The following is an 18,308-nucleotide window of genomic DNA, read 5'->3' as shown; positions in this document are numbered from 1 at the left end:
CATGTCTTTGGTTTTGCATGCGTAAATGTTGTTTCTGTGTGTGTGTGGTTGTTTCTGTGTGTGTGTGGTTGTTTCTGTGTGTGCATGCGTGTGTCTGTCCTGTCGTGTCCCACCCCAGGCCAGGGTGGAGAATGAGATACTAGACTATAAGGACTTGGCTGCGCTGCCTAAGGTCAAGGCCATATACGAGGTCCAGCCACATGACCTCATATCATCCTACCAGTCCCAGCATCATCCTACCATATCATCCTACCAGCCCTACCCCAGATACTCCTCAGATGACATAGAGACCTTCAGCTATGGAGAGGTACTAAGTGCTACGAAGCTTTCAGGAAATACACCTTTGTTATTTTCTTATACGGCTTCTCTAAATTCACTGACAGTTGATCAACAAGATAAATAAATGTGTTTGTAATATTGATGTCATTGTAGAATATCTGAACTGAATCTATTTCCTGAGTTCAGATAATGGTCCATTATGCTTCAGACAATGATTTCTGCTTTCTTTCTCATGTATTTGTTTTACAGTCACCTGGGACTCTCTATTCTCAGGTTAGTAACCTTGTTGTTTTACAGTCACCTGGGACTCTCTATTCTCAGGTTAGTAACCTTGTTGTTTTACAGTCACCTGGGACTCTCTATTCTCAGGTTAGTAACCTTGTTGTTTTACAGTCACCTGGGACTCTCTATTCTCAGGTTAGTAACCTTGTTGTTTTACAGTCACCTGGGACTCTCTATTCTCAGGTTAGTAACCTTGTTGTTTTACAGTCACCTGGGACTCTCTATTCTCAGGTTAGTAACCTTGTTGTTTTACAGTCACCTGGGACTCTCTATTCTCAGGTTAGTAACCTTGTTGTTTTACAGTCACCTGGGACTCTCTATTCTCAGGTTAGTAACTTTGTTGTTTTACAGTCACCTGGGACTCTCTATTCTCAGGTTAGTAACCTTGTTGTTTTACAGTCACCTGGGACTCTCTATTCTCAGGTTAGTAACCTTGTTGTTTTACAGTCACCTGGGACTCTCTATTCTCAGGTTAGTAACCTTGTTGTTTCCAACAGAATGAAGAATCATTTCTGTGATCAGTCGTCTGTGGATAGTTGTGTATCTGTCTTTCTTTACCCTTCTCTCTTGTTCTATCACTCAATCTCTGCCTGTCCCTCTTTTTCTTTCTTTCTCCCCTACCCTGTCATCCCCCCTCTCCCCAACTCTCTCAACTCCCCTCCCCCTCTTTTCCCTCTCCCTTTAGAAGCTGTATTACAATATAGACAAGAGACAGAGACAGTGTTCCAGCCCTGCTTACATGTACGACTCTCCCTCCGTCAGCCGCCAAGCCATGTCTCCCATCACGCCTCGCTCACCACAGCACTATGGACACCCTGGTGAGTCACACACATGCACACACACGCACGCACACACCAATCAACCAATCAATCAACCTTTCAGTCCATCAAATCGTATTGGTGTAGTGTTTTTAACAAAACATTCAAGAGCAGGAGGGTCTAGCCTCAGGTTGCTGTTAAGCACTCTGGAACAAATCTGTTTCTGAAAGTGTTGTACAAATACATTCCTCCTCTTTCTTTCAACCTCCTTCCCTTTCTGGCCTCTGACAGTAAAAGCAATAGATAGACGGTGCCTTCGCAAAGTATTCACATCCCTTGACTTTTTCCACATTTTGTTACGTTTTAGCCTTATTCTAAAATATATTAAATCGTTTTTTTCCCTCATCAATCTACACACAATACCCCATAATGACATCACAATACCCCATAATGACATCACAATACCCCATATTGACAAAGCAAAAACATTTATTTAGAAATGTTTGCAAATGTATAAATATATAAATAACTGAAATATTACATTTACATAAGTATTCAGACCCTTTACTCAGTACTTTGTTGAAGCACCTTTGGCAGCGATTACAGCATTGATTCTTCTTGGGTATGACACTACAAGCTTGGCACACCTGTATTTGGGGAGTTTCTCCCATTCTTCTCTGCAGATATTCTCAAGCTCTGTCAGGTTGGATGGGGAGCGTTGCTGCACAGCTATTTTCAGGTCTCTCCAGAAATGTTAAATCGGGTTCAAGTCCAGGCTCTGGCTGGGCCACTCAAGGACATTTGTAAGACTTGTCCCAAAGCCACTCCTGCGTTCTCTTGGCTGTGTGGTTAGGGTTGTTGTCCTGTTGGAAGGGGAACCTTCTCCCCGGACTCCAATCAAATTGTAGAAACATATCAAGAATGATCAATGGAAACAGGATGCACCTGAGCTGAATTTCGAGTCTCATAGCAAAGGGTCTGAATACCCATGTAAATAAGGTATTTCTGTTTTTTTATTTTCAATAGATTTGCAAATATTTCTAAAAATCAGTTTTCACTTTGTCAATTTGGGGTATTGTATTGTGTGTAGATTGCTGAGGATTTATTTTTTATTAAATCAATTTCAGAATAAGGCTGTAACTTAACAAAATGTGCAAAAAGTCAAAGGGTCTGAATACTTTCCACGGCACTGTATCTTCCACCATGTGACAGTTAATGCATTTAAAAGCAGTGACCAGCAGGGGAAGGAGGCTGGTACCGTTCCTTCTAGCTTCCTGTGCTCAGATGGTCCAGTATACCTTTCCTCAATGCTGTTGAAATGCATTCTGCACCTGATTGGCTCAAGTGATTGGCTGGCAGCCACTGTTAATCACCTTTTCCTTTGGTTCTGATTGGTTGGGAGGGACTGGATGGCAGGACAAAGCCCTTTCTTCATGCTCATGTTTCCTTTGCTGTGATTGGCTAGTGCTGGCTGCAGGCTCTGAGAGTGGCAGGAGCTCACCCTATTACGGCTCGCTGGAGGGGCGGCCTAGTACTCCAACAACATACCACGCCCCCAAGCATTTCCATGTACCAGGTAGGACCACACTTCAACTGTACCCCAACGGCCCCCTATTCTCTATGGAAGTGCAATATATTTGGAATAGGGTGCCATTTGGGACGTGCCCTTCTCTTCATCTCCTCATCTTTCCATCTTCTCTACATCTCCTCATCTTTCCATCTTCTCTACATCTCCTCATCTTTCCATCTTCTCTACATCTCCTCATCTTTCCATCTTCTCTTCATCTCCTCATCTTTCCATCTTCTCTACATCTCCTCATCTTTCCATCTTCTCTACATCTCCTCATCTTTCCATCTTCTCTACATCTCCTCATCTTTCCATCTTCTCTTCATCTCCTCATCTTTCCATCTTCTCTTCATCTCCTCATCTTTCCATCTTCTCTTCATCTCCTCATCTTTCCATCTTCTCTTCATCTCTTCATCTCCTCATATTTCCATCTTCTCTACATCTCCTCATCTTTCCATATTCTCTTCATCTCTTCATCTTTCCATCTTCTCATCTTTCCATATTCTCATCTTTCCATCTTCTCTTCATCTTCTCATCTTTCCATCTTCTCTTCATCTTCTCATCTTTCCATCTTCTCTTCATCTCCTCATCTTTCTATATTCTCTTCTCCACTTCTGCTCCTCCTCTATTTGTATATTTCCTCAAACTCTCTTGTTATCAGCTGCGGTCGCTATGGTACGGTATAGCTCTACCCTTTACCTCCTTCTACCCTTCACTTCCTCCCTCACTCCTCCATGTTTCACATCACTCTTCTCCCTTCTCTCTCTTTCTCCCCTCCCTCCCTTTCTTTCTCCCCTCCCTCCCTACTCCCTCCCTCTCTTTCTCCAGCCTCAGGTGAACCCAACATCTACAGCAAACCTCCCATCTATAAGAGAACGGGTACAGTGGCTTAGCCCCGCCTTATCCTGGCTGTTGTCCCATCGTGACTGATTGATGTTTTCCGTAGCCAATAGTTTATGGTACAGGGGTTTAGCCCCGCCCTTTAGTCTGCCTGTCTTCCTATCAGTGTAGTAGCCCTTAGTATTGTACTTGTAAGGTTAGTTCAGGCCTCTTATGAGACCACAGTGGTAGATGAAGGGTTAGTTCAGGTCTCGTATGAGACCACAGTGGTAGATGAAGGGTTAGTTCAGGTCTCTTATGAGACCACAGTGGTAGATGAAGGGTTAGTTCAGGTCTCTTATGAGACCACAGTGGTAGATGAAGGGTTAGTTCAGGCCTCTTATGAGACCACAGTGGTAGATGAAGGGTTAGTTCAGGTCTCTTATGAGACCACAGTGGTAGATGAAGGGTTAGTTCAGGTCTCTTATGAGACCACAGTGCTAGATGAAGGGTTAGTTCAGGCCTCTTATGAGACCACAGTGGTAGATGAAGGGTTAGTTCAGGTCTCTTATGAGACCACAGTGGTAGATGAAGGGTTAGTTCAGGTCTCTTATGAGACCACAGTGGTAGATGAAGGGTTAGTTCAGGTCTCTTATGAGACCACAGTGGTAGATGAAGGGTTAGTTCAGGCCTCTTATGAGACCACAGTGGTAGATGAAGGGTTAGTTCAGGTCTCTTATGAGACCACAGTGGTAGATGAAGGGTTAGTTCAGGCCTCTTATGAGACCACAGTGGTAGATGAAGGGTTAGTTCAGGCCTCTTATGAGACCACAGTGGTAGATGAAGGGTTAGTTCAGGTCTCTTACGAGACCACAGTGGTAGATGAAGGGTTAGTTCAGGTCTCTTACGAGACCACAGTGGTAGATGAAGGGTTAGTTCAGGTCTCGTATGAGACCACAGTGGTAGATGAAGGGTTAGTTCAGGTCTCGTATGAGACCACAGTGGTAGATGAAGGGTTAGTTCAGGTCTCTTACGAGACCACAGTGGTAGATGAAGGGTTAGTTCAGGTCTCTTATGAGACCACAGTGGTAGATGAAGGGTTAGTTCGTGTCTCTTATGAGACCACAGTGGTAGATGAAGGGTTAGTTCAGGTCTCTTATGAGACCACAGTGGTAGATGAAGTGTTAGTTCAGGCCTCTTATGAGACCACAGTGGTAGATGAAGGGTTAGTTCAGGTCTCGTATGAGACCACAGTGGTAGATTAAGGGTTAGTTAAGGTCTCGTATGAGACCACAGTGGTAGATGAAGGGTTAGCTAAGGTCTCGTATGAGACCACAGTGGTAGATGAAGGGTTAGTTAAGGTCTCGTATGAGACCACAGTGGTAGATGAAGGGTTAGTTCAGGTCTCGTATGAGACCACAGTGGTAGATGAAGGGTTAGTTCAGGTCTCTTATGAGACCACAGTGGTAGATGAAGGGTTAGTTCAGGCCTCAGTGGGACCCAGCTTCACTCATCTAGTGTAGAATGAAACCAAACCACTAGTTACTGTGGTGTGTTACTGTGGTGTGTTACTGTGGTGTGTGTGTGTTACTATGTTGTGAGTGTTATCACGTTATAAGGGTATTATAGAACAGTGCATCACAGGCGTGTGGTTATGGTGTGTTGAGAGAGAGAGAGAGAGAGAGAGAGAGAGAGAGAGAGAGAGAGAGAGAGAGAGAGAGAGAGAGAGAGAGAGAGAGAGAGAGAGAGAGAGAGAGAGAGAGAGAGAGAGAGAGAGAGAGAGAGAGAGAGAGAGAGAGAGAGAGAGAGAGAGAGAGAGAGAGAGAGAGAGAGAGAGAGAGAGAGAGAGAGAGAGAGAGAGAGAGAGAGAGAGAGAGAGAGAGAGAGAGAGAGAGAGAGAGAGAGAGAGATTCATTCATAGACCACAGGCCTGTTATGTGCTCATTAGTCATTTGATACCTACATGGAAGAGATACTATGATATAGGTTAGATAAATAAAAATGTTAGATAAATAAATAGTGATTAGGACTCGTGGTATTGTAGGGTTGACTTAAAGCGTTTCGCTACACTCGCAATAACATCTGCTAACCATGTGTATGTGACCAATAACATCTGCTAACCATGTGTATGTGACCAATAACATCTGCTAACCATGTGTATGTGACCAATAACATCTGCTAACCATGTGTATGTGACCAATAACATCTGCTAACTATGTGTATGTGACCGATACACTTTGATTTGGAGTGTTTAGTGGCAGTGTTGTATCTTTGTGTTCTGTTATCTTCCATGTTGGTAACAAACACCGTCACACAAACATGTTCGTCTTGGGATGCCAGTAATATCTCGCTTTTCTTTTTATCCCTTTCATCCTTTCATCGTTTCTGATCACGTTCTTCCCCCCTTCACTCTGCTTCGCTTTTCCCTGATGAACTAACTCACCTCTGTAAGTACCTCTCTCCTCTCTGTCTGTCTGTCTGTCTGTCTATTTTCATATCTATTGGTCCCTCAACCGGTCTGTTTTCCATCAACATATCTGTCAACCTGTCTGTCTTGCTATCTTCTGTCTCCATGTCCACCCGTCTATAAACTCTGATCGTCCATTTCTACAAGAAGCCGTTAACTATTGTGGGAAGCTTCCAGACTCACTGTGTAAATAACTCCTCTGTCTAAGCTTTTCAAGTGTGTTTAGTGTCTGTCTGTGTGAGTAAGAGTCAATCACTCCCTGTTTACACATTCCCCGTGTGTAAACACCTGTCTGTCTATACCAGCTGACTATCTATCTCCTCTGTCTGTCTGTACCATCTGACTACCTATCTCACCTGTCTGTCTATATGTAACGGATGTGAAATGGCTAGCTAGTTAGCAGTGGTGCGCGCTAATAGCGTTTCAATCGGTTACGTCACTCGCTTTGAGGCCTTGAAGTAGTGTTGCCCCTTGCTCTGCAAGGGCCGCGGCTTTTGTGGAGCGATGGGTAACGACGCTTCGTGGGTGACTGTTGTTGATGTGTGCAGAGGGTCCCTGGTTCGCTATCTATTTTACCTATCTGTACCAGTTGACTATCTATCTCACCTGTCTGTACCAGCTGACTATCTATCTCACCTCTCTGTCTGTACCAGCTGACTATCTATCTCCTCTGTCTGTACCAGCTGACTATCTATCTCACCTCTCTGTCTATACCAGCTGACTATCTATACCAGCTGACTATCTATCTCACCTGTCTATACCAGCTGACTATTTCAATTCAATTCAATTCAAGGGGCTTTATTGGCATGGGAAACATGTGTTAACATTGCCAAAGCAAGTGAGGTAGGTAATATACAAAAGTCAAATAAACAATAAAAATGAACAGTAAACATTACACATACAGAAGTTTCAAAACAATAAAGACATTACAAATGTCATATTATATATATGCAGTGTTGTAACAATGTACAAATGGTTAAAGCACACAAGTTAAAATAAATAAACATAAATATGGGTTGTATTTACAGTGGTGTTTGTTCTTCACTGGTTGCCCTTTTCTTGTGGCAACAGGTCACAAATCTTGCTGCTGTGATGGCACACTGTGGAATTTCACCCAGTAGATATGGGAGTTTATCAAAATTGGATTTGTTTTCGAATTCTTTGTGGATCTGTGTAATCTGAGGGAAATATGTCTCTCTAATATGGTCATACATTGGGCAGGAGGTTAGGAAGTGCAGCTCAGTTTCCACCTCATTTTGTGGGCAGTGTGCACATAGCCTGTCTTCTCTTGAGAGCCATGTCTGCCTACGGCGGCCTTTCTCAATAGCAAGGCTATGCTCACTGAGTCTGTACATAGTCAAAGCTTTCCTTAAGTTTGGGTCAGTCACAGTGGTCAGGTATTCTGCCACTGTGTACTCTCTGTTTAGGGCCAAATAGCATTCTAGTTTGCTCTGTTTTTTTTGTTAATTCTTTCCAATGTGTCAAGTAATTATCTTTTTGTTTTCTCATGATTTGGTTGGGTCTAATTGTGCTGTTGTCCTGGGGCTCTGTGGGGTGTGTTTGTGTTTGTGAACAGAGCCCTAGGACCAGCTTGCTTAGGGGACTCTTCTCCAGGTTCATCTCTCTGTAGGTGATGGCTTTGTTATGGAAGGTTTGGGAATCGCTTCCTTTTAGGTGGTTGTAGAATTTAACGGCTCTTTTCTGGATTTTGATAATTAGTGGGTATCGGCCTAATTCTGCTCTGCATGCATTATTTGGTGTTCTACGTTGTACACGGAGGATATTTTTGCAGAATTCTGCATGCAGAGTCTCAATTTGGTGTTTGTCCCATTTTGTGAAATCTTGGTTGGTGAGCGGACCCCAGACCTCACAACCATAAAGGGCAATGGGCTCTATGACTGATTCAAGTATTTTTAGCCAGATCCTAATTGGTATGTTGAAATTTATATAAATATGGGTTGTATTTACAGTGGTGTTTGTTCTTCACTGGTTGCCCTTTTCTTGTGGCAACAGGTCACAAATCTTGCTGCTGTGATGGCACACTGTGGAATTTCACCCAGTAGATATGGGAGTTTATCAAAATTGGATTTGTTTTCGAATTCTTTGTGGATCTGTGTAATCTGAGGGAAATATGTCTCTCTAATATGGTCATACATTGGGCAGGAGGTTAGGAAGTGCAGCTCAGTTTCCACCTCATTTTGTGGGCAGTGTGCACATAGCCTGTCTTCTCTTGAGAGCCATGTCTGCCTACGGCGGCCTTTCTCAATAGCAAGGCTATGCTCACTGAGTCTGTACATAGTCAAAGCTTTCCTTAAGTTTGGGTCAGTCACAGTGGTCAGGTATTCTGCCACTGTGTACTCTCTGTTTAGGGCCAAATAGCATTCTAGTTTGCTCTGTTTTTTTTGTTAATTCTTTCCAATGTGTCAAGTAATTATCTTTTTGTTTTCTCATGATTTGGTTGGGTCTAATTGTGCTGTTGTCCTGGGGCTCTGTGGGGTGTGTTTGTGTTTGTGAACAGAGCCCTAGGACCAGCTTGCTTAGGGGACTCTTCTCCAGGTTCATCTCTCTGTAGGTGATGGCTTTGTTATGGAAGGTTTGGGAATCGCTTCCTTTTAGGTGGTTGTAGAATTTAACGGCTCTTTTCTGGATTTTGATAATTAGTGGGTATCGGCCTAATTCTGCTCTGCATGCATTATTTGGTGTTCTACGTTGTACACGGAGGATATTTTTGCAGAATTCTGCATGCAGAGTCTCAATTTGGTGTTTGTCCCATTTTGTGAAATCTTGGTTGGTGAGCGGACCCCAGACCTCACAACCATAAAGGGCAATGGGCTCTATGACTGATTCAAGTATTTTTAGCCAGATCCTAATTGTGACTATCTATCTCACCTGTCTATACCAGCTGACTATCTATCTCACCTGTCTGTACCAGCTGACTATCTATCTCACCTCTCTGTCTGTACCAGCTGACTGTCTATCTCACCTGTCTGTACCAGCTGACTATCTATCTCACCTCTCTGTCTGTACCAGCTGACTCTCTATCTCCTCTGTCTGTACCAGCTGACTATCTATCTCACCTCTCTGTCTATACCAGCTGACTATCTATCTCACCTCTCTGTCTGTACCAGCTGACTCTCTATCTCCTCTGTCTGTACCAGCTGACTATCTATCTCACCTCTCTGTCTGTACCAGCTGACTATCTCTCTGAGATCAATCTTTGGACTGAGACTGAAACTATAATGTAGAATTCACCTTCCGTAAGACTTCCTGTACTCTCTTTCCCAGTACAGTATCTTCCTGTGTATGACCTTGGGGTCACTGATGGATCGCTGTGTAACGTAAACTATGTCTTAAATGATACCCTACTCCCTATATAGTGCACTTTCTTTGACTAGGGCCCATAGGGACCACTATATAGGGATTAGGATATTATTTGGGATGCTGTGTTCTTCTGTTAACAGTCCACTCATCTCTCCACAGACAATCTCCCAGCCACCAAAAGCAGGACCAGCGAAGATCTAATCACATCCTCCAGACTGTCTACCTACTCTCCAGAACCCTACACACAGTCACAGTCGGACTCCTACCCCTATCCCAGCTCCCCTAAAGGTACAACCTACACTCTACACCCTAAACCCTACTCTCCAGAACCCTACACACAGTCTGACTCCTACCCCTATCCCAGCTCCCCTAAAGGTACAACCTACACTCTACACCCTAAACCCTACTCTCCAGAACCCTACACACAGTCTGACTCCTACCCCTATCCCAGCTCCCCTAAAGGTACAACCTACACCCTACACCCTAAACCCTACTCTCCAGAACCCTACACACAGTCACAGTCTGACTCCTACCCCTATCCCAGCTCCCCTAAAGGTATAACCTACACCCTACAACCTAAACCCTATACCCTAGACCCTACTCATCAGAAGTCTACATACAGTCACAGTCTGACTCATACCCCTATCCCAGCTCCCCTAAAGGTACAACCTACACCCTACAACCTAAACCCTACACCCTAGACCCTACTCATCAGAAGTCTACATACAGTCTGAGTCTATCTACCCTACACACAACTAACAGTTGATTTGTATGTTACCATCGGTGAATATATCTGTCTTTAAAAGACTAAGGCATTTCTAAGGATCTCTCTATATATATCTATCCACCTGTCAATCTATCTCTTTCCCCAGCTCTCCGTGCTCCTAGGAGAAGGTATTCTACAGGAGGAGATGAAGAGAACTGGAGTCACAGCAGTCTTCAAAGAGTGAAGATCTCTCTCTCTCTCTCTCTCTCTCTCTCTCTCTCTCTCTCTCTCTCTCTCTCTCTAGCTCTCTCTAGCTCTCTCTCTCTCTCTCTCTCTCTCTCTCTCTCTCTCTCTCTCTCTCTAGCTCTCTCTCTCTCTCTCTCTCTCTCTCTCTCTCTCTTAATATTCCATATTTACTCTGCCTACAAATTTATATATATTTGTATTTATTCTCTTCTACTTTCTCTCTCTCTCTCTCCTTCTTGCGCTCTCTATGCCCCCACTCTCTCCCCATCTCTCCCTCCATCTCCCCTCTCTCTATCCCCGATGTGTATCTCTCTCTCTCTCTCAGATCCAGAGTGGTATAGGGAGGATGATCCTAAAGGAGGAGATGAAAGCTAGATCTGGTTGCTATGACAACGACTCTTGGGGCAACACCCGGAATTCCCGCAGCGGCAGCAAGGAGGCTCTCACCACTACCAGCTACAACAGCACCGGCTACAACAACACTGTCAATGGCTGTAAGTGTGTTGTGACTGTGTTATGACTGTGTTGTATTGAATCATCTTCACTTTGTTTGTTTTCCTCTTTATCTAACACTCTCCTTCTCCCCCCTGCTCCTCCTCTTCTCCTTCTCCCCCCTGCTCCTCCTCCTCTCCTTCTTCCCCCTGCTCCTCCTCCTCTCCTTCTCCCCCCTGCGCCCCCTGCTCCTCCTCCTCTACTTCTCCCCCTGCTCCTCCTCCTCTCCCTCTCCCCCTGCTCATCCTCCTCTCCTTCTCCCCCCTGCGCCTCCTCCCCCTGCTCCTCCTCCTCTACTTCTCCCCCTGCTCCTCCTCCTCTCCTTCTCCCTCTGCTCCTCCTCCTCTCCTTCTCCCCCCTGCTCCTCCTCCTCTCCTTCTCCCCCCTGCTCCTCCTCCTCTCCTTCGTCCCCCTGCTCCTCCTCCTCTACTTCTCCCCCTGCTCCTCCTCTCCTTCTCCCCCTGCTCCTCCTCCTCTCCTTCTTCCCCCTGATCCTCCCCTTCTCCTTCTTCCCCCTGATCCTCCCCTTCTCCTTCTTCCCCCTGCTCCTCCTCCTCTCCTTCTCCCCCCTGCTCCTCCTCCTCTCCTTCTCCCCCTGCTCCTCCTCCTCTCCTTCTCCTCCTCCTCTCCTTCTCCCCCTGCTCCTCCTCCTCTCCTTCTTCCCCCTGCTCTTCCTCCTCCCCTTCTTCCCCCTGCTCCTCCTCCTCTCCTTCTTCCCCCTGCTCCTCCTCCTCTCCTTCTCCCCCCTGCTCCTCCTCCTCTCCTTCTCCCCCCTGCTCCTCCTCCTCTCCTCCCTCCCCCATCCCTTTTCTACTCCTCTCATCCAGGCTTTCCAAGCCTCATTGCTGCTTTGATGTGCAGTATTTATCTCAGTGCATCATGGGTACTCAGCATGTTCTGCTCTGTTTGTTTGTTTGAAACCAAAGACAGTACAGTATGAAGATAGGCAGAAACTGCTTCTCCAATAGAAATCCCCTCCAATAGGCGATATCATGGCGACATTGGCTAGCTAAGCTCATGTGCAGAAGCACATCATCTCGTGCGGGACTGAGCATGTGCAGGCCGACAAATCAAAGACCCACCTTCGATATAAGGTTGTTTTTAACAAAAATGATAAGATGTCAGTTTGTCACTTTCACGAGGTTGGAGTAATAACATGTTCAACTAGTGACGACATTGGCTCTGATCTAGGTTGTGCCTTTAGATAGAGAAAATGAACAGCTAATGAAGAATTTTTCACTTCTCTCATTGACTTCTCAAACCCCAAACCCCGGACTGGTTTGATTGGTCTGTTTCACAAGTGTTCCTGTAAGTCTCCTGATGTTGCACCTCTGGGTTTAGAAACGCTGTGGTGAAAGTCCTCTAAATGTCAAATCTTTCAGGAGGTCCTCTCTCTGTCTCTTTCTGTCTCTCTCTTTCTGTGTCTCTCTGTCTCTGTCTCTTTCTGTCTCTCTCTATCTCTCTCTCTCTCTCTCTTTCTGTCTCTCTCTGTCTCTTTCTGTGTCTCTCTGTCTCTCTCTCTCTCTCTCTGTCTCTTTCTGTCTCTCTCTATCTCTCTCTCTCTCTCTCTCTCTGTCTCTTTCTGTCTCTCTCTTTCTGTGTCTCTCTCTCTCTCTCTCTCTCTCTCTCTCTCTCTCTCTCTCTCTCTCTCTGTCTCTTTCTGTCTCTCTCTTTCTGTGTCTCTCTCTCTCTCTCTCTCTCTCTTTCTGTCTCTCTCTCTCTCTGTCTCTTTCTGTCTCTCTCTCTCTCTGTCTCTTTCTGTCTCTCTCTCTCTCTGTCTCTTTCTGTCTCTCTCTCTCTCTGTCTCTTTCTGTCTCTCTCTCTCTCTGTCTCTTTCTGTCTCTCTCTCTCTCTGTCTCTTTCTGTGTCTCTCTCTGTCTCTTTCTGTCTCTCTCTGTCTCTCTTTCTGTCTCTCTCTGTCTCTCTCTCTGTCTCTCTCTCTGTTTCTTTCTGTCTCTCTCTTTCTGTGTCTCTTTCTGTCTCTTTCTGTGTCTCTCTATTTCTCTCTTTCTGTCTCTCTAATCTAATCTCACTAATCCTGTTTTCCTTGGGTTCTCTTCCTCAGCTCCTCGATCCCATTACAGCTTAGACAGTGGTGAGTACAACAGTAAAACAGTATTAGATACATAACATACTGTACCACCTTATATTAAATATATGTATTTGTAAACATCGCCCTCTACTGTGCAGTGATGAGAGAGACATGAAGGCACATTCAGTTGGTTGTAAATCTCTTTCCTGATTTACTCTGATATATTTACATTTATATATGACCCCCAACTGTAAAGCAGTTGTGACAACTTCTGTAAATATATAAATGTATCGTATTGATTGAATGCTTTCCTGTGTTCCAGACTCGTACAAGTCAGCCTCTCTACCAGGATACAGGCGGAACGCTGTCAACAGGGTGACCATCAACACTATAATATCCTTTATCTATACAGTTATGATCAAATCTCTTGAGATTAAAATATATTTTGGCAGAAAGACACATTTCTTGGAGGCAGCGACCAAACATTCTTTACATAGAAGGCTGTAATTCAAGTTTACCTCCTAGTTGTCATGGAAGCTTACTTGATAAACACAGCTGTAGCATCACTAACAGGTCTCTGTGTGTATCCCTGCAGCCCCAGAGTGCAGCCCCAGACTACTACCAGCAGTATGACAGCAGCAGTGACGTCAACTGGGGAACCAGAGGTAGGAGTGCTGTATAACCTCCCTGGGTTCAGGTCTCAATACATTTATAACATTGTGGGATTTCCTTATTGCAGGATTGTAATCAGGTATTTTTTCTATTTTTCTCTCCTGCAGAATACAAGGTAAGGGTCTGAAAGTTGGTTGGAAAGTGGAGTGTCAAGCAGTATTCTACAATAACCAGCACGATGTTAGACTGTGTTCTCCAAGTGGTGTGTTATGAACCACTGGTGGGGAGAAAGACAATTCCTACTGGATCACAAAGACTGTGGTTTGTTCATGCAAGGCACTAGGACACTATAGGCCAGTATAGCTGCTCTCTCTCATTCCTGGCTCAATGACCCTACCAGAGGGCAGCAGTAGAGTCATGGCATCCTGCCCTGGTCTGCACTAGTCAACGGGTTATAGGTCACAGGCCAGCTTCCACATTCAGGACCTGGGCCCTGTTTGAATACTTTAAAAATACACCCTCCCTTCCTTGAAGTAATCACTGATCTAACACAAATGAATAACTTTAAGAAATTGTTCTGTCACCTAGCTTTCACCCAGTTATGTCAGATTAGGAATTCCTTCAAGGGAGAGAGGAAGGAAGAATGCTTTCTCAAAGAATTCTAACAGGACATGGGCTGACAGGACAAAGAGCTTCCGAGTCAAGAGGTCACTGGACATTTCTTTCAGCCCTCCCAATAGAGGGTTGTTGACCTTTGGATGAACATTGTGTCACAAATGAAGCATCAGGAAAATTCTGCTTCCTGTCCATATGAGGATAGGGTAGGAGAGACTTCCTGAGAGAGAAATGGAAATGGAAGGACTGCCAATAATCATCTTATTCTATAGAACACCTCTGCTATGTTCCATACAATGGGTTCTATGCTGTGATTACAAAGGAAACATCGGTGTTATGACTGAGACAGCTGCTGAAGCTGTTTACCTGAGATATGTGGTTTGTGGTCAATTCCATTTCACTTCAATCAATTCAGGAAGTAACATGATATTTCAAGGATTATCAGAATAGGAATTGGAATTTAACTATACTTCCTGATTTGACCCCAACCCTGTTAACTACATATATCTTCTACCTCTATCTGACCTGTCTGTTGAAGGTTTACCCATATGAAGTACTGATCGTGACCACCAGGGGGAGACACAGACTGCCTAAAGACGTAGATAGAGCCAGACTAGAGGTGAGGTTCTGACCTGGCTTAGTTTGGTGGTTGATATTTCATAAAATAATCTGTTCAATGCTGCCTCCTATCCTTGCTTCTAGCTAAAGGTCAATAATCCAGACATTATCCACATAGTCTGCATGAGTCATACTACAGTGTCTCCCTGTGTTTCTCTGTCTTCCAGCGTCACCTGAGTCCAGAGGAGTTCCTACAGGTGTTTGGGATGACATTGACAGAGTTTGACCGGCTGGCTCTCTGGAAGAGGAATGAAATGAAGAAACAGGCCCGACTCTTCTAACCATTGAGAGAGAAACTGTTCTAAATAAAGAGGGCGAGAGACTGTTAATGACAACAGAGAAAGAGAGCGATGGAGAGAGAGAGATTGTTAATGACAACAGAGATAGAGAGAGACTGTTAATGACAACAGAGATAGAGAGTGATGGAGAGAGTGAGACTGTTAATGACAACAGAGATAGAGAGTGATGGAGAGAGAGAGGTCTTACATCAGAATGAGAGAGTTGCGGCAGACAGACAGACAGACAGACAGACGGGGAATGTGTAATTTCACTGTCACAAACTGAACTAAACCCTCCCCACCACTGCCCAGGGTCAAAAGAGAGAGAGACAGAGGGAGAGAGACAGAGGGAGAGACACGAAGGTCAGGAGACTTTTGTCTTTGCCTTACTATTGTGGATTATTTTATACATTATGAGTGTGCAGCACCAGCAAACTAAGTGACTAGAATGTAGATATCATTTACACCACTTTATCAGAATGAATGAAGGAATTAATGGATGGACGAATGAACATACAATGCTTTTGTTTTTTAAATGGATGCTTATTGATGATCATTTCTCCTTCCACTTTACTACTTGTATCTTGTGGTTGACAGTGATGCTGGCAGCATTCCCATCTTTTAATGACATCATACCTATCTTTTAATGACATCATACCTGTATTCCAATGACATCATGAAATGATTTTTCTGAGAATGAAAACATTGCGTCACATTGTGAATATGTACAGTATAAAATAAGGCTTTTTGGTCCACCAGATATGATAACTATTCACGCAACGATAGGCTACAGACTGGATCTATTCACTGTCAGGAAAACAAAGACATGCTAGACGTACCTGCTGTAGCGTTGTGAAAGAGAGAACAGTATTGCTTACACGAAGGGATAATGTCAGTCTTTAGTTGAATTATGAATACGTATTCATCTTGGATCATTGCATAAACAAACATTAAACAAAGTTTGTATTGCAGACATGAAATGAGAAGTGTGCAGCTTGATTCTACAACAGGTTAACATACAGTTAGAGACTACAGTTGTTTGCAGTTATGAAGACGTATCCAGTCACAATTACATGGGTTGCAGATAAACATGCATAACACAATATTCGGAGGGTTGGTTTCCTTGACACAGATGAACCCTGCTCCTGGGCTGAAAACATGTTTCGTACGGGGATGCATTCTTCTTAGTTCTGGTCTTATTTGATCAATTGTATAATTTGTTTTATTTTGAAACTACAAAACATACTGTAACTATCTCCTTTTCATAGGTATTTACAGTTACATCATGTATGATTTATTCCAATAAAATACTGTTTTCATGTGTGTGTGACTGTCAATCGATCAATCAATCAATCAATATGTGTGTGTGTATGTATGTTGTACTTCTGCATCATGGGGTGAACCCACAACCATCTGTGCCACCAAGACTCCGACCTTTTTGCAGTTAGAGGTAGGTAGGAAGGGTTATTGCCATACTGCTCTTTTGAAGGTACTAGCTTTAGGACCCAGCAAAGAGCGGGCTGTTCGTTTCTCTGTAACTTCATTGAGAGAGGCAAAGAGAGAGAGGCAGAGAAACAGAGAGAGAGAGCGAGAGGCAGAGAGCGAGAGAGAGAGAGAGAGAGCGAGAGAGGCAGAGAGAGAGAGAGAGACCGATAGAGACAGAGAAAAGGAGTCTGCTATGTATCAAGTGTAGCTGTCAACGCGGTCTCACATGGGGCTGCTCTCCGTCACACTCTCCGGGTGAGCCCGGGAAACCACCTCTCTCTCATCCATTACTTCACCAGGAAACCACCTCTCTCTCATCCATTACTTCCACTGGGATGGACACCAACAACAGATGTAAGTGTCAGTCTTAATCTGCTTTTCATTTCAAGTTAATCCATAGTGTAAAATGACAAAAAGTAAGGTATTATGTAGATATTATTGCAAAGTTGTGTAACTGGTTTTTATTTACCAACCAATAGGGATATGCGCATAAATTGCAATTAGTTTTTTTTACATTGGAACTGCTGCCAAACATTATTATTCATGCATAGAGACGGCTAACTGTAGAGAGGCGAACTGTAGTCTAATTGCCTGTTTAAGATTCTCATCATTTTGTTGACAACTTAGTAAACATCAGAACAGCACTTTGCAGAGAATGGAGCAGAGAATTGGATTGTGGGAATTATTTTTATATTACTATAGTCTAAGTGCGCTGTCCGCTGTCCGTAGGCTTTAGAAAAATGTGATTGTCCAGAATACTTGGAATGATTGTCGGTTTACCACCTTAGTGTGTTTAGTTTGACTTGTCTGCGTAAGGGGTGCAAATCGTCTCCCAACGCTGCAGGCAGTGATACGTTTTCCCCTAGCCCTCCCCCACCAACGCTGCAGGCAGTGATACGTTTTCCCCTAGCCTTCCCCCACCAACGCTGCAAGCAGCGATACGTTTTCCCCTAGCCTTTCCCCACCAACGCTGCAGGCAGCGATACGTTTTCCCCCTAGCCTTCCCCTACCAACGCTGCAGGTAGCGATACGTTTTCCCCTAGCCTTCCCCCACCAATGCTGCAGGCAGCGATACGTTTTCCCCTAGCCTTCCCCCACCAATGCTGCAGGCAGCGATACGTTTTCCCCTAGCCTTCCCCCACCAACGCTGCAGGCAGCGATACGTTTTCCCCTAGCCTTCCCCCACCAACTCTGCAGGCAGCGATACGTTTTCCCCTAGCCTTCCCCCACCAACTCTGCAGGCAGCGATACGTTTTCCCCTAGCCTTCCCCCACCAACGCTGCAGTCAGCGATACGTTTTCCCCTAGCCTTCCCCTACCAACTCTGCAGGCAGCGATACGTTTTCCCCTAGCCTTCCCCCACCAACTCTGCAGGCAGCGATACGTTTTCCCCTAGCCTTCCCCCACCAATGCTGCAGGCAGCGATACGTTTTCCCCTAGCCTTCCCCCACCAACGCTGCAGTCAGCGATACGTTTTCCCCTAGCCTTCCCCCACCAACGCTGCAGGTAACGATACGTTTTCCCCTAGCCCTCCCCCACCAACGCTGCAGGCAGCGATACGTTTTCCCCTAGCCTTTCCCCACCAACGCTGCAGGCAGCGATACGTTTTCCCCTAGCCCTCCCCCACCAACGCTGCAGGCAGCGATACGTTTTCCCCTAGCCTTCCCCCACCAACGCTGCAGGCAGCGATACGTTTTCCCCTAGCCTTCCCCCACCAACACTGCAGGCAGTG

At 44.8% G+C, this 18,308-nt stretch overlaps 2 protein-coding genes across 5 annotated transcripts in view; both read left to right on the top strand.

Annotated features, from left to right (window-relative positions):
* The window catches only part of LOC139574689 (actin-binding LIM protein 3-like), a 98,451-nt gene extending 82,036 nt beyond the window's left edge, over positions 1-16,415 (top strand). The window contains exons 10-23 of one of the 4 annotated variants that reach the window (XM_071399496.1): positions 119-307; positions 529-552; positions 1,247-1,379; positions 2,785-2,895; positions 3,715-3,765; positions 9,665-9,781; positions 10,366-10,439; positions 10,771-10,939; positions 13,003-13,032; positions 13,292-13,344; positions 13,565-13,634; positions 13,749-13,756; positions 14,735-14,815; positions 14,982-16,415. In XM_071399496.1, coding sequence (XP_071255597.1) covers positions 119-307; positions 529-552; positions 1,247-1,379; positions 2,785-2,895; positions 3,715-3,765; positions 9,665-9,781; positions 10,366-10,439; positions 10,771-10,939; positions 13,003-13,032; positions 13,292-13,344; positions 13,565-13,634; positions 13,749-13,756; positions 14,735-14,815; positions 14,982-15,095 — 1,224 coding nt within the window. In that variant the 3' untranslated portion in view covers positions 15,096-16,415. Of the gene's footprint in view, positions 1-118; positions 308-528; positions 553-1,008; positions 1,033-1,246; positions 1,380-2,784; positions 2,896-3,714; positions 3,766-9,652; positions 9,782-10,365; positions 10,440-10,770; positions 10,940-13,002; positions 13,033-13,291; positions 13,345-13,564; positions 13,683-13,748; positions 13,757-14,734; positions 14,816-14,981 lie in introns of those variants that run through there. The other 3 variants (XM_071399492.1, XM_071399495.1, XM_071399494.1) reach the window with 3 other exon arrangements.
* A 234-nt stretch (positions 16,416-16,649) lies between these two features.
* Positions 16,650-18,308, top strand: part of LOC139574688 (actin filament-associated protein 1-like 1) — a 68,966-nt gene continuing 67,307 nt past the window's right edge. Inside the window, exon 1 of the mRNA XM_071399491.1 lies at positions 16,650-16,931. Coding sequence (XP_071255592.1) covers positions 16,913-16,931 — 19 coding nt within the window. The 5' untranslated portion in view covers positions 16,650-16,912. The remainder of the gene's footprint in view (positions 16,932-18,308) is intronic.

Source organism: Salvelinus alpinus, chromosome 4 (genome assembly GCF_045679555.1).
Source record: "Salvelinus alpinus chromosome 4, SLU_Salpinus.1, whole genome shotgun sequence".
Classification (NCBI taxonomy): domain Eukaryota; kingdom Metazoa; phylum Chordata; class Actinopteri; order Salmoniformes; family Salmonidae; genus Salvelinus; species Salvelinus alpinus.
This window is presented reverse-complemented; position numbering and strand designations above follow the sequence as displayed.